The 16614-nt window shown below is 37.1% G+C and overlaps 1 protein-coding gene across 2 annotated transcripts in view; it reads left to right on the top strand.

The window, feature by feature from the left end:
- The window catches only part of PLPPR4 (phospholipid phosphatase related 4), a 36362-nt gene extending 24820 nt beyond the window's left edge, over window positions 1-11542 (top strand). The window contains exons 3-7 of one of the 2 annotated variants that reach the window (XM_024751264.1): window positions 1697-1826; window positions 4004-4199; window positions 5841-5898; window positions 6671-6844; window positions 10217-11542. In XM_024751264.1, the coding sequence (XP_024607032.1) occupies window positions 1697-1826; window positions 4004-4199; window positions 5841-5898; window positions 6671-6844; window positions 10217-11542 (1884 nt within the window). The remainder of the gene's footprint in view (window positions 1-1696; window positions 1827-4003; window positions 4200-5840; window positions 5899-6670; window positions 6845-10216) is intronic. The other variant, XM_024751265.1, reaches the window with a different exon arrangement.
- The last annotated feature ends 5072 nt before the right edge of the window (window positions 11543-16614 follow it).

The raw sequence follows: 16614 nt of genomic DNA on the forward strand, positions 1-16614 counted from the left end.
CCATATTGCCTATGGTACTAAATATAGCAGATTGAACATTTGAAGCATAAGGTCATAGACTTACCGTCATTAGTTTAAAAAAAGATAATTTTAAGTACTTTATAAAATAAGTGTTAAGTTGGTATTGAGAACTGGGAAGTTTCCCTTGGAAAATGTGTTTCAGCTAATAATCATGGTGATAATCTTTAAAATGACATGATCACATACCTAAGGGACTGCCATTCCCTACTTTTCTCAGTTCCACATTTTTACCCATATCAACTCTAATTTCACAGTAATCTCTTTGGCACAGTAACCCCAAATATTTAAGATTTTTTGCACAAATAAAACTCATAATCTCAAATCTTGCTTTTCTTACACAGAATAGCTACCAGCCCAAATGCCCAAGGTAATTAGCCAATGAGAATCCTACAGCGAAGGTAACAAAAGCATTTCCCACAATGCCAGGCACTTTGCTAGATAGTGAGGATAAAAGGTAAAAAAGAAATAAATGGTCTTCCCTCAGAGGGTCATAGTCAAGTGAGAAATAATCAAATGAATAATCAAAGTGCACTAATCAAGCTATGCGAGAGGGAAGGACAAGATACTAAGAGAGCCACACGGAAGGGGACATAATTCAATTTAGGGTATAGTAAAGAATTTCAGGGAAAAGTTCCTGAAGGAAATGATGCCTAAATATATTGAGTTTCTTCACTGATGTCCTATGTCCTAGAATCCTACAGCAAGTGCCCTGTTCCTTATCTTAAGTATGGTCCTCTGTTCACTGTAAACACATTTTCTAAATATTTCATACCTAAGACATATTACTCAGTATGAGTGGATAACTCTTCAGAAATTAGCCACATCAATTCCATTTCAATTGCCCTGGAGGGTTTTCACCCAGAAGTTCCTGCTTACCTAGATTCTCTTATAATCTACATTCTCCAATAAGATAGTTACTAGCCACATGTGGTTATTTCATTTTAAATCTAATTGATTTACATTTTAAATAATTAACTAAGTACAATGAAATGAAATTAAAAATTCAGCTCCTCAATTGCAGTAGCTAAATTTCAAGTGCTCAGTAGTCAGCAGTGCTGTTTCAAGTGCTCAGTAGTGGTTTACCATATCGGACAAGGCAGAAAATATGTCCATCATCACAGAAAAGTTTACTGGACAGCTCTGCTTTAGGAAGCACCTTTCTTCCCTCATGTTTGCTTTTCATGGGTTGGTCCTTCTGCTCAATCCCCAAATTATTTTATTGAAACAATATGCTAATAAAATGTTCCTGATTCTAACTCTAGTACGTATTTTATTCTCCCCTCAGGCACCTTGCCTTCATGGTTTCAAGAATGAAATGTCAAGATTCTAAGAGTTAGAGCAGAATCAGTCACTATGTGATTAATCAGTTAGGTGTCACTGGGTATTGCTGGACATAGGGTCACAGTCTGGGTGCTGCAACCGCGTTAAAATGCCAGGATGCTGTCACACCCTTGACCAGTATGTAGGAGCACAGAAGATCCAACAGTGCTCTTTACAGTGCCCTGATTGCTTACTTCTCACTGCTTCCTCAAATACTCAGGAGACACTGCTCACATCTCTAAAGGCCTTACGAAAAATACATCTTGACTTTATTGAAAATATGGCATGTTAAGAGATAACTTATACTTCATTTGTACCCGTTAAATCCAATTTGAACACCCTCTTGTCTTTGCAGATTATGGTAGGGGAAGGAATTCTCTACTGTTGCCTATCCAAAAGAAGGAATGGAATTGGCCTGGAGCCCAATATTAATGCCGGAGGCTGCAACTTCAACTCTTTCCTTAGAAGAGCCGTCAGATTCGTTGGTAGGTGTGGGAAACCACAAAGAAAGGAAATGTTTTTCAAATAGAAATGTTATATTTAATTACAGATATTAAGTCCTTAAATCTATAATTTAGATGTATAATGTCAAATACATGATGAATTTTACATTATTAAAAAAATCCCATTAAAACACCCAAATTTGAGTTTTGTATCTAAAATGTGTTATTTACAGTTATAACCTCTGTTTGAGAGCCAACATGCCATGCATTTCAGTATATTTTTGTCTTAGCTCTGGTAGAAGCATGAATTTACTTTAAAATAGTTCCTTGGATCTATGTTCATTTTTTAAAATGGAGAATAAATGTCAGCAGGCCAGTATGAATGGATAACACTTCGGAAACTACTTTAGCCACATCAGTGATTCCATTTCAATTGTCCTGGAGTGTTTTCATCGAGAAGTTACCGCCCATGAAAATGTCACCATAGAGTACGGCATCAAGGCTATTTTTCCTTGGTTATATCATCTAACTTTACCTCCTATTTTTTGAGACCTACAGGAAATCAGTGGGCCTGCATCAGAATCAAGCCAGATCTAAGCCTTCATCTCTTCTGATTAGCATGTGACTATCTTAATATTGTTTGAGTCACAGACCTTTTTTTTTTAACTGAGTTGAAAAGTCAAGCTGAAGTACATCACCCCAATGTAAATGCTTTAATTGATTCCCTGTAAATCAGTAAAAAGTTATTTCTACCTTTAATGTCTCAGCTGAAAGGAATAGGTAGCTTCATTTAATACCTAGTAGATAATTAAATACAATCACCTCTCCCACTAGAGGAAAACATCTGGTCTAAATCATGCCCTAGACTGCCCCACTATGAAAGGCACATCTTTGCCACACAAGGACTGTACGGCAAGAATAATCCCCTTACCAGGGTCATGAACTAAGACAAAGAAGTAAAACTTCAGGACATATAGCTGATCTCAGGAAAAGTTTTCCTACTGTAACAAAATGCTGTGGCAAAGTGGCACATAACCTCTCTGAAAAGCCTCATGATGGTGAGGATGGGCCATCCTTTCCTAGAGAAGCGTGCCCCAGAGTCAGCAACGCTCATCCCCTGGGGGGCCTAGAGATTCTCATTCTCCAAAGGTAAAAATGAGTGGGTTTCCTCACTTATCCATACTACTCTCCAAGATCTTACATGCTGCTAGGAATTAGAATGTATAAATAAAAGTCCAGTGTCATGAATACGGGTGAGTGGGTGGAGAAATAATTGGGAGAGTGGTTTTTAGGTGACAATAAGCAGAGAAGGAAAATGCAAAAAGAGGTAACATACAGGCCAACCATCTTGGTCTAGAGGAATCCACTGATGAGTTACCCAGGTGCCTGTCACAGTGATTTCTATGAGCAAACCAGAGATCAGAATCCAGGCTATCAAGTCAGAGTGACTCCAGGGTGTCTAGACAATGCAGAGGGAGAAGGTGAGTTCAGATCATGTGTATGTGAGCAGAGCTAGATTCCCAAGGATAAAGCCAGGCAAGGGACTTGAAGCAGGAATGGAGTTCGAGTGTCCAAGCCTGCATCAGGGTTTGTGAGTTTATGGTGTCATACTGGGCCCAGGAGATAAGAAAGATAGAATTTCAACCGGGATATTTAAGAATATCATCTCCGAATTCCAAACATGAAGGAAGCCTCCCTACAGCTCTGTACTTGTATGATTATTGTTTCCTGCCCTTTTCTCTGTTTTAATTAGAATTCCTGGTATGATGAACATTTTTGGCAACTGTGGCTGTAGATAGGGACTACTGGGGAGAGAGAGCCCTGGAAGCTCAAACGTGCTAAGCAATTTACAACGATTTTGAATTTTGCTTCATTCCCCATATTTAATTCTTCTCAAATCACACAGCTGTCACCTTAACATTTTCCAAGTGTCTGTCAAGTGATATATGGTTCATGATATTAAGAATTGGCCCAGTTTAACCCAACTGACAAAAATACCTCAAATGACTACTTTGGAAATACTCATTGCCCTTATTTTGGATTTCAGTATCTGTTTGAAAGTTCAGGCATTTTCTTTACTATCTTCCTGAAATGAACTCAGAGAAAATGATCACAACAGATGTGAAGATTGTCATGTTAATGTGTAATAAGCATGGTTGATGATGGCACATCAGCATTAAGCACTAGCTTGGTAACAGTTTCTTTCCTTTTGCTTATAGGTGTTCATGTGTTTGGACTCTGCTCTACAGCTCTCATCACAGATATCATCCAGCTGTCCACAGGCTACCAGGCACCGTACTTTCTGACTGTGTGCAAGCCAAACTATACCTCTCTGAATGTGTCTTGCAAAGAGAATTCCTACATTGTAGAAGATATTTGCTCAGGATCTGATCTTACAGTTATCAACAGCGGCAGGTTAGAAATGGAGATTATGAAAATTTCCATGTCAGTGTTTTCATTGTTCATTAATAGCTTGGGGTATCATCGCAGGCATACATTTTTCAATCATAATGATTTTGGTTTTATTTTTCTTTTCAATTCAGTGATCTCTTTAGGGATAATACCATAGAAACCCACTAGTGGTTCATTCTGAATCCTTCTGTCTGTCTCCAAATTTCAGCCTCACATTCATGCCACTCATCTTCATATCACCAAACCCCAATCATGTTCTGTGATTTACCCTGTACTACCTATGGTTTTAGGTTATCACAATTGGTTTATTTTAGATATTTATAGTTAGTCATGGCTTAGAGTCAGTATGTGTCATGTAGTGACTTAAGTGGAAGACTAAAATATCTATGATATTTCCAGCTTCATTATATATTTTATTTAAAAAAAAAAGAAATCATATGAATTTTCCTTTTGGTAGTGTTTTAAAAGAAATAGCATCTAGGATTGCATATGTCTTCTTTGAGTAAACTCAGAAAATCTGTACAGCTTCTGACCTTGCATTTCAGAAAATAAAAACTGAAAAACCCAAGAAACTACCAAGACATTAAATTGTTTTCAATCAATAAAGTAAAAAAAAAAAAAAAAACTTATATGGAAAAGAGAAGTCCAAAAGAAATAAATTACAGAAGGATGAAGGGTAACAAAAAAAGATATAAGAATTGTATTTTTCACTCACTGAGTTCCCAAAGATTGAGTCAAAAATAAGTTAAGTACACTTGAAGAATCAGAGACTTATATTATGTAATTATATACATTCACGATCTTACGATCCATTCAATTCAATAATTTTGAACCTACATTTAAGACCTATGCTCTCTATTCTTTCTCAATTCTTTTACATTTTCTTGTCTGTGTTGAATGGTAGTCCTTTTTATTGAGTACCAAATAATTAGGAGGACATTAATAAAACGGCATTTCATTTTTTCCATTTTTTATCCATTAAAAGAAATCTCTATTCTCCATCTGTCTGTCCTTTACAGTGTCTCTCTCACTATCCTCTGTTCTACCTCTCCCACCTTGCTTCTTATTTCACTAAATAATATACTCTGTGATTTTGGAGATAATGATTATTTTAAAGTGGGATAGATAGAGAAACGTTTTGTTAAAATTAGACTTTTTTGATGCTCTCTAGAGTGTAAAAAAACACATCGAGACCCGCCGCTGTGAGAAAATAATTTTGTCTTTTAAATTTGTATGTAAATGAAACCATATATTTAAGAGCATAGAAAAAGTTTAAAAGCTTTAAAATCTTAGGTTTTATAAACCTTTAAGCTGACATAATTATAATACCAATAAACAATTATAATGCTTTCCATTCCATTTCTACTTTCAACCATCATTCCAATGGTATAAAGAAGTGATCCCTAACAAAGCTAACACTTTACATTGGAAAGTGCATCACTACTCTACTTTAGTAGTAATGGTGATTAGCAGTGTTTATTTTATCACTCAGATCTTCCTCCAGAAAACTAAACAGAAATTAAAGTTACTGCTTATTATCTTGAGGCTTTTAAGTTGAACACTGTAACCACCCAGTGTTCTTGAGATGATTGTTAGCAGTATTTCAGAAACAGAAAGCATAATTTGACTCTTTTCCTTTGGCAGAAAATCATTCCCTTCACAACATGCGACCCTTGCAGCCTTTGCAGCTGTGTACATTTCGGTAAGTAACTGGGTCTTTTTTGTCAAACTGCGTTCTAGAGAAAATCAGAGAAATGAGTGTTGTCTCCAATGACTAATTAGATTATATAGCTGTGTAATAGAAGAACAGTAAACTTTAGCACAGCAGTCCTTCAATACAATGGCATCAGAAATAGAAACTGGATGCTACTATAAAGAGTAAGGTAATTTTTTGACACAGTCATAATGTTTATTTAGCCTCATACCTCTTTAATGTAATATTATACTTCACGGGAGGATACTGTAAACTACATGAATGTTATAAATTCTAAAATTGAAAGAATTGTGTTAAGTACACACACACACACACACACACACACACACACACATACACACACACCACACATTTTCATTTCAGTTTTTATGTAACAGTGAGTTCTAAGTCAGTGTTGATAAATGCTATACAATGAATTGTCACCATATCTGATTAATAGTCCACTAGATCTTATGTGAAAAAAATGGATTGAAATTACGTGACAAATAACATGGAGACTAACCCGTTATCTGGATAATTCTACGGCTTCAATTTTTTTCCAGATTTTTGTGTAATTATATGAGAGATCTGTTATTTATTTGATGAATTTTGTCATGTATTTCCTTTTTCTCAGGTATAGAATATAGCCATAGCAGGGGGAATGGAACAGTAAAATTGATGTCACGTGTATCAGACTTTTGAGTTTACCTTTTTATTTGATTATAATTGAATAGTAAAATGACCTTTCTTACATACTTAATCCAGTTCTTTCATTTTAAAGATGTACTTCAATTCCACACTAACGGATTCCTCTAAGCTTCTGAAACCTCTCTTGGTCTTCACCTTTATCATCTGTGGAATCATCTGTGGGCTAACACGGATAACTCAGTATAAGAACCACCCAGTTGATGTCTATTGTGGCTTTTTAATAGGAGGAGGAATTGCTCTATACTTGGTAAATAATTTATTACTATTCAATAAAGCACAGTTTAAAACGGAAAACATGCAGAAAATTTGTTTTGCACTGTAATGATTTACTTGCAATATAGTTTATATCTATGAGAAAATCTCTGACTGCATCTCCATTCTAAGCCAAAACATATATCCCACTTTCAGTAAAATAATTTACTAAACTCTTACCATGGGCCAGAAACTGTGATTTTAGAAAGATTATTGCATTTTACCCTTACCCCTCCCACCAAAAACAAAAGTCAGGGGCTACTATTACTAGTATAATTTTATAGATAAGGAAAGTAAGGTTAGTGAAAGTGAAAGTTTAATGGAAAATTATATACTTTGCCCAACATCACAAATGTAGCATCTGGATATAACTATGATCCAACTAATATTGAATTCTTTAGCAGTACTCTATTTTCAAGGCCGATCTTCCTTCAAGAATACCCTCAACATAAGGAAACTGAGATTGTCCATTTCATTCATTCATTCATTTTACATTTATTCAATATCTGATCCATGCCAGGTACTATACTGAGCATCGGAACACTAATAAATAAGGTACATCTTTTATGAGTTTCAGTGCAAAGATTAATAAAAGTATAAATGATTACAACATGTTAAATGATGTATTAGGTATGAACAAAGAGCTCTGAGGATAGCAAACTGCCCAAGGAAGTTAGGGAAGTCTTCATAGAAGTGATACGGTTTTTAAAAAATGAGAGTTTCTTAGGGTAAAGAAAGGAGGGCATCCAAGCTGAAGAAACTGCATATGCAAAAAGATGGACATGTGAATGAGCGAGTCTAAGTGGAGGGTGAGGGAACAGAAGGAATGAGAGATAGTGGCCAGGTTTCTAGCTTGAAAGACTGGCAGATGGTGACTTCATTAGCTGACCTGGTAAATAATAGAGGAAGCAAACTGGTGGAGGCAAAGGAGGTGTACAAACTCAATTTAAGGATCAACAGGCAGTTGAATAGTTGGGTCTGGAGCTTAAAGTAGCAATGAGTGGTGGAGAATAGATTCGGGAATCATGGACATTATCGGTGGAAGTACCATTATAGTTATGGCGGTATATAAAATTGCCAGGTCCTAAGAACAAAAGGAGCCAGGGAAGCACCAATATGCAAGCCGCCTGCAGAAGAAAAAAGGCAACAATGAAAGAAACTAAGAGGATCTACAGAGAAATAAAAATTAACTGTCTATTGGAACCATTCTAAATCTTGTGGTCTTGGTGTACTTGTGAAAGGCATTACGAGAAAATGCTTACAAAAAATAGTAAACGTACTGAAGTGAGCATTGATTTATTTTTTTTTCATTTTTATATTCTAGCATAGTCAGGATTGTCACTTCAAATCTCATACTGCCTCATATACTTTCTTCGGTGGAGGAGAAAGCCATCAAATGAAAGTTAGTGTGTCAGGAATTGTGCATAAGCCTGTGTTGCCCATGGGAGTATTCACTGGCAACGGGTGTTACAGAGTATGACTGAGAACTGTTTCTCTCCAGTTCATGTATTGCTTTTGTACATGTCTGATTTTCATGGTTTCCTGGAGTCCCAAGGGTTTGGGCTTGAATCTCAATTCTCCTGCTATTTGGCCAAGTTTTCTTCACCTGTAAAATGAGGATAATAACTATCTGCCTCGTATCATAAGAAGGATTAAACAGCTATATTTATTAAGCCCATTGCTGGGCACTGAATTTTGAACAATATAAGCAGAGGTTATGTACAGTCTAGTGGAGGATGGTCCTAGACTTAACAAATTTAAATACAATCATTTTTTAAACTAATTTTTATTGGAGTATAGTTGCTTTACAATGTTGTGTTAGGTTCTTGCTGTACAGCAAAGTGAATCAGTCATACATATACATATATCCACTCTTTTTAAGATTTTTTCCCATTTAGGTCATCACAGAGTACTGAGTAGAGTTCCCTGTGCTATACAGTAATTATTAATGGAACATTAGGGAGGGACTGTTCATCCTGGAAACTCTGGCAGTGTGAGCGTAGATAGGTATTATTTAGAAGAAGATTTTAAACAGGAATTAAAGTACTTGGAGAGGCAGAATCTTGACTATATTCCATTCCTGTTTACATTCTGCCCTGAAACTGTAAATTTATCAGTTCTAAGCCAATGCTGTTGTTCATTTTTAGGCACTCTATAAAATGTCAAATCCGTAAAATTCCTTCCATTTGATTTGAAAAGCAGACAGTGGCTACCTTCTATTGAAATTAGCTTGCAAATAGGTATTTGCTGCTGGCTCTTATCTCTAAACTAAACATCTCAAAAACTAAAAATCCAGCAGGGATTAGAGCATCTATGTGTCAAAAGCCTAAAATTTCTGAAGCTGAACTTTAGGCTTTTTCAGATTTTTATCCCCCAAATCTGAAACAAACAAAAACTTGACGACCTGAGTATGAAGACAAGATTAAATAAAGTTTGGTTCAAATTTACTGTAATAGTACTGAGTTGATCAAATATTGCTTTCAAAATTTAAGACCAGGTTTAAATCAGGAAAGAACATGAATGCCCCAATCTAGTGACAGTTTCTGCCCTCTCTTCCAAGAACATTCTGGAAAATGTCGAACAGAGGGCTGTGCTCCATGTGAGTTGTGAAAATATGTGTCTCTGGCCCCACTACAAAATCTGATATCATGTTTTATGAATGATTCATTGTTCTGTATTTCCACATCTGTTCTGCTTTCCATCATGAGGTATGATTGAAAATGGTAGACAATATAAATCAGTTAAGCCATTTGAGGTGTCACTCAACAAGTGGTTCATAAATCCAGAAAAATGAATTCCTTTGAAAAGGGGAAGAATGCTCTGATTTCTTTCATTGTCTGACTTCTCTTCTCAAAACAGAGGACAAGATTGTCAAAAACATCCCAGTGGGATGGAGAAAGGAGAGAAAATCCAACTAATAATAAAAAGTAATGGGACTTCCCTGGTGGTGCAGTGGTTGAGAGTCCGCCTGCCGATGCAGGGGACACGGGTTCGTGCCCCAGTCCGGGAAGATTCCACATGCCGCAGAGCGGCTGGGCCCGTGAGCCATGGCCACTGAGCCTGCGCGTCCGGAGCCTGTGCTCCGCAACGGGAGAGGCCACACAGTGAGAGGTCCACGTACCGCCAAAAAAAAAAAAAAAAAAAAAAGTAATGGACTCCATAGTTCTGAACAGTTAGTTCAGTGATTTATGATATAACTTACAAACTATTTCCTGAGTAATTGTACCTTTAGGTTTTGGTTATTTGTATTAGTCAATGGTTTATAGAGAACACACACTTATTTATGTGCCTCAGTACATCCTCCAAGGCAAACTCCCAGTAACCATGTCTTCTAATGCATGATATTTATTGTTTCTTCCAACATTAGGGTCTGTATGCTGTGGGGAATTTTCTGCCTAGCGAAGAGAGTATGTTTCAGCACAGAGAAGCCCTCAGGTCTCTGACAGACCTCAATCAAGACCCCAGCCGAGTTTTATCTGCTAAAAATGGTAGCAGTAGTGACGGAATTGCTCACACAGAAGGCATCCTCAACCGAAACCATAGAGATGCTAGCTCATTGACAAACCTCAAAAGGGCAAATGCTGATGTAGAAATCATCACTCCACGGAGCCCCATGGGGAAGGAAAACATGGTTACCTTCAGCAATACCTTGCCTAGAGCCAACACCCCATCCGTGGAAGACCCTGTGAGAAGAAACGCCACCATTCATGCCTCTATGGATTCTGCTAGATCCAAGCAGCTCCTCACCCAGTGGAAGAATAAGAATGAAAGTCGTAAGTTGTCCCTGCAGGTTATAGAGACCGAGCCTGGACAGTCACCACCCAGATCCATTGAAATGAGGTCAAGCTCGGAGCCGTCGAGGGTGGGGGTCAATGGAGACCACCATGGTCCCGGCAATCAGTACCTCAAGATCCAGCCTGGCACCGTCCCCGGGTGTAACAACAGTATGCCTGGGGGACCAAGAGTGTCCATTCAGTCCCGCCCCGGGTCCTCACAGTTAGTGCACATCCCTGAGGAGACGCAGGAAAACATAAGCACCTCCCCCAAAAGCAGCTCCGCTCGGGCCAAGTGGCTGAAAGCTGCGGAGAAGACCGTGGCCTGTAATAGAAGCAACAGCCAGCCTCGAATCATGCAAGTCATAGCCATGTCCAAGCAGCAGGGCGTCCTCCAAAGCAGCCCCAAGAACACCGAAGGCAGTACGGTCTCCTGCACTGGCTCCATCCGCTACAAAACCTTGACAGACCACGAGCCCAGTGGGATCGTGAGGGTTGAGGCTCACCCGGAGAACAACAGGCCCGTCATACAGATCCCGTCTACCGAAGGTGAAGGCAGTGGCTCCTGGAAATGGAAAGCCCCTGAAAAGGGCAACCTTCGCCAAACTTATGAACTCAACGATCTCAACAGGGACTCCGAAAGCTGTGAGTCCCTGAAAGACAGTTATGGTTCTGGAGATCGAAAGAGAAGCAACATTGATAACCATGAGCATCACCACCATGGAATCACCACCATCCGTGTCACCCCAGTAGAGGGCAGCGAAATTGGTTCAGAGACCCTGTCCATTTCTTCCTCCCGCGACTCCACCCTGCGGAGAAAGGGCAACATCATCTTAATTCCTGAAAGAAGCAGCAGCCCTGAAAACACTAGGAATATCTTCTACAAAGGAACCTCCCCAACGCGGGCTTATAAGGATTGAGGGATGGCCATTCAATCACTTGGGCCACCCCCAAAAGACCACGTGTAGATTCTACCAGTGCTCTGTTCCAGCGAATCGAGAACCTTCTCACCAAACTAGATTATACACCATCAGCCCGGAACTCAGTGACTCTTGAGAACTACTCTACCCAAGCTTGTAGACTTCACATCAAGGGGAGGGAAAAGCACAATGCAAGAACCTAACTAATGTGATAATGTGAAGACTCTTCTTAAGACCTACCTTCAAACTCAAATGGTTTGCAGAGGGTAGTATCAAAAGAAAGTGGTTTCCTTCAATGTATACTATTGTACTTCCTGAATGTGCCAACTTTAGGGATCTTTCTTTATAATTAGCTGTGGGAATCCAGAACACATGTTTTCCCTATAGCAGAGGCCATGCAGTATTATATATTCATTTTGCAGAATCTGCACCAAGAGCTCAATACGGGTGGTGCTGATCATTATAGTACGTATACCATGTAAACTCTCAAATTCTATTTAGCTGTGAAATAGTGATGTGCAACTCCTTGTCAAAGAAATGCTACTGTATTAAGAAGATGTTGGCTTCTTTGTGTTAGAATAGGACACCCTGCGGCTTCTCTGTAGTGGCTCTGTCACAGTCAAAAAAAAATGAAAAGGTTTTGTGCATTTCTTCAAAATTATGCTTTCTTCAACAACAAAAATTGATAGGGATATTTTCAGTGAAAGAGAATACTTTTCTGCATAGCTTTTTGCTGCTTACTTTTTATTTAAATATAGTTACTGCTAATGAAAAATCTGTTTTTAGTGAGTAAATTTGAATAATTTAAAAAATACTGTTTTAGAGAGTCTTTTGAAATTGTGATCATATTTTGCATTTTATGCCTTCTCCTTTACTGATTTAAATTTTTTATGTTATAGATATGTTGTTCTATTTTTAAAGCAAAAATAACAGTTGACATTCTTTGAGCAAAATATACTGCTGTGAATTTATAAACAAGGAATATGAACCAAAACTCGACATTGTGGGTTACATTGACAGCAGTGTTGGTCATGTCTAACTTTAGATGTTTCCAGCCAACTGGCTTATGTTGCTATCTTAAGTAATCCAAAAATTTCGTTTGTTCCAGATTATTAACTTTTTTTTATATCCTAATAACCAGTAAATTAGAGCCACAGTAGTTGGGTTTTACCGTCTTCTCTAAAGTATTTTTGTTAATTGGATACCAACAGGGAGAATCTGAAAAAGATGTAAATTGTTAAGAAGAAAATCACAGTATACGTTAAGAATGTATTTCTTCAAAATATCTAGATAGGCACAGTTTTTGTGCTCAACATACAAATGACAGTTTTTGCTACCTATCCTGAATGAAGCCTTCAACTTAAATCAAACAAAACCAATATTATCAATAAGAAGATAAAAACAAAACATTTTGAAGTGTTTTCCAAGTTAAAATTTTATTTTAAGTGTGAAGAAATATTTGGTTCCTGTAATTTAGTATTAAACCTTTTTTTTTTTTTTTTTTTGCGGTATGTAGGCCTTTCACTGTTGTGGCCTCTCCCGTTGCAGAGCACAGGCTCCAGACGCGCAGGCTCAGCAGCCATGGCTCACGGGCCCAGCCGCTCTGCGGCATGTGGGATCTTCCCGGACCGGGGCACGAACCCGTGTCCCTTACATCGGCAGGCGGACTCTCAACCACTGCGCCACCAGGGAAGCCCATAGTATTAAACCTTTTTACACTATTTCTGAAGAATTCTAATGTGCATTTGATGATTGCCAAGGGGACAAAAGGTAACAACAATGCTGGTTGATCTGATCTCAGTTTAATTTTCAGTGAGAACAGAAGTAGTTGTTTAGAGATGAGTAGTACCACATTCTTATCAACGTCTACCGGAAAAGGGCAGAGATTTGTAGAGTAACCAACCTCCTAAAGCATTAGGGATTTAGCTGAAACCAGCAGAATTGAAAACTCTGGCAATAAAATGCAGATTCAACTATACCCCTTCTGGCAATTTCCATCTCAGAGAGGGGAGTGAGAGTACAATGTTGCCTTCCCCATTTCTTAACCACTACCACCACCATTATGACACTCCTACTGGCTTTTGCCAATTTATAGAGAGGAAGGGGGACTGGTTTTAGTGCTCTGAAGGAAAAAAAAAGCTGCAGCATTTCAGGTGCAGTATGATATTTCCTAATCTTTCCTATTTCTTAACAGAAGATTTTAAAGTACTTCTCTAGTCATCGAAGTTTTTTTTTCTTTACATAAATATTGATATATTCGTTTTCTACTCAAAGTGCCAAAGGCTACAGTTTTTAATGACTTAAATTGTACCACACTGTTAAGGAAATATAATGATAGTCACTAGAACTCAGACCTCTGCATGTATATTTGATAACACATCTTTTGTATAAAAAAATTACAAAAAAAATTGTTTACATTCCACTGGTACCTTAATTTAAAATAAATGAGACTAACAGGTGTTATCTCTTCTTAGTGTTCTATTTATCTTATTTGCTAACGAGAGCACTTCTTCCCTTGTTAGGCTGTGCTTTATTGATAAAATCAAGTACTGAATAAAGAGAGTTAATTATCTTTTTAAAGTAAATAAAATTATGAAAATATATATGATATATATATATAAAGTATTGTGTTTAATAAAATGTTATGCAATGTTTTCCAAACTGATAAAGTTTGTAAAGTGCTATAATGTATTTTGTTAAGTACAGATCAGAGCTATTGTGTGAGTATATTGTGCTAACATCATAGAAATAAAGATTAGATTTCTTCATCAAAATTGGAGCATTTTGATCTTTTACTTCAGATGGAGTATGAATGGATAATCACTTGACTTATAGGAAAACAGCTGAAGAAATAAGAATGACTCAGACTGATTATATTCATAATTATTTAGAAGAAAGAGTATTGTACTAAGAAGGAAAAGCTTCTCAAACTATGATATAATGTTTCCTTATCTTTTAGAACTTTGATTTTATGCTTATAAAGAAGCTCTTTTAGATTTTTTTAGACATAGATTTTTCATATATCAATGTTATAGAGTATTGAAAAAGAAAATATGAAAAAGTCAGGGTCAATTGTTCTCAATTAATTTTTTACTAAGAGTAGTTGATGTGCATTATTACCCTCTGAGTCAGGTTCTCTTAAAAAGAATGCTTTATTATTAACTCCAGGATTGTTTTCCAAGCCATTAACACCTGTTATATGAGTTATACTGCTAATACTTTGTCCATCTCCCTAGAAGGTATTAACACACAAGTTTTTAGACCACAGCCAGGACTTATGATTTAATCAAATTATCCTTAAGTGGCTGGTTCACTAAAACATGAAGTTACAGTTGTCCAGTGATGCCACCAAGTTCATGCAAGTGCCAACAGCAACCAAATTCATGCATACCATGCAACTACACCATGACAGCCACCTGGCCAAGAGCCATTGTAAGATGCTACTGATTATAGAAAACATACTTGTTTTAGAAACATTAACATGTGAAAAATTGATGTGTACCTTATAACGGCTGAAATATAATATTAAGCCTCTCTGGGTTTTGAATTTTTCCTCTCTGGAAAGGGGACATTCAGCTATATTATCTTTTCTAAAGGATATCCTAATGTTCTTTCTATGTATTACTATTATGTATTTTATCCAGAGAGCAAAAACTGACAAGAAAATAGGAAATAACTTGCTGGTCTAAAATGACTAACAAGTATTATCATCTTTGACCATAAAGTTTATATAAGCAAGCCAATGGGGTTGCTAAAAGCCTACATCAACCATTTTACTACATAATATATCAAAATTGGTGATTTATATACAGGTACCCCTGATCCTAGTACCTTTCTCATGATGTATCAGGTGAGTGGATTCTGGGTTACATACATAAGAAACTATCATTAGAGCAATATCTTTTCTGCCTTTTACAGGTCAAGTCTTTACTTGATATCTATGGGTCATTTCATATTGCAGTTCAAATGGAATACGGAAATTTATGCATGATTCAGAGAGTAATTTAGTTAAAATAACTAAAGGAAACCAAAAGGAATTGAAATGGTTTAATCTAAAAGGAAAATGTGGCCTGGAAAATGGGTAATGGTCTGTTGTGACTGGATATTTCATTTCCCCTGCTTATTAAATGTGTCTCCTGTCTTTATTCTGTAGAAAGCTTCTAAAACACTCTAGGGTCAAATGCTGCAGGTTGAAGGAAGTATAGATTTCAGTAATAGTATATGATATTATAGGTAAGACCCAATTATAGGAAATTCCCAGTGACCATGCTTCCTAACTGCAAAAAAAAAAAAAATGTCTAGATGAGTCCTCTGATACAGAAATGACTTCCATTTCACTGACCATACAATGGTCAATGAAAGTCCCTGATTGCTAGTGTTTGTGCACTATTGTCAATGATAAAGAAGGGCAAACTGAACAAAACAATAGTTCTGCCACCAATTCTATTTAACAAACTTGTTGAGTGCCCATTTTATCTCCTTTATTCCCCCTACCTTAAGATTCTCAGCCATTGCCTATGAGAAAAATCCATCTAAACTCTAATGGTAGCTTTTAAAAATAGTACAATTGACAAGTAGGTGAATGAGTTTGAAGAAAAAAATATGAAAATTGTATTAATATAAAATCTCCCTTTCTCTTAATCACCTCCGTACACTTTGTACCTGGCTACTACCTTATAGAAAACAAGCCAGATATTCTCTATAGTAGGAACTTCCCCCCTACCCCCCATTGTGTGGTTTGTACCTTCTAGCCTGTGATAGCCTTCTGAGAAAAGATATGAAGATATGTCATCTTTGAGTATTAGGAAAACTAATTCACTCCACCCCCAGCCCAATCTTTCCTATTCTGTGTCTAAATTAAACAATCACAGATATTTCTGGAAGTAGAAAAAGAGGTATTAAAAAATAAACTCAAAATGAGTCAAGGACCTAAATGTAAAATGTAGAAATATAATATTTTTAGTGAAAAACACAGGAGAAAATCTGTAGGATACAGAACAAAGACTAGCTGCTAGTCCTTGGTTGGATACAGTGTCTGCAAATGTTTTTTTCCAGTCTGTAGTTTATCTGTT

The sequence above is a fragment of the Neophocaena asiaeorientalis genome, unplaced genomic scaffold (assembly GCF_003031525.2).
Source record: "Neophocaena asiaeorientalis asiaeorientalis breed wild unplaced genomic scaffold, Neophocaena_asiaeorientalis_V1.1 scaffold147, whole genome shotgun sequence".
NCBI classification, from domain to species: domain Eukaryota; kingdom Metazoa; phylum Chordata; class Mammalia; order Artiodactyla; family Phocoenidae; genus Neophocaena; species Neophocaena asiaeorientalis.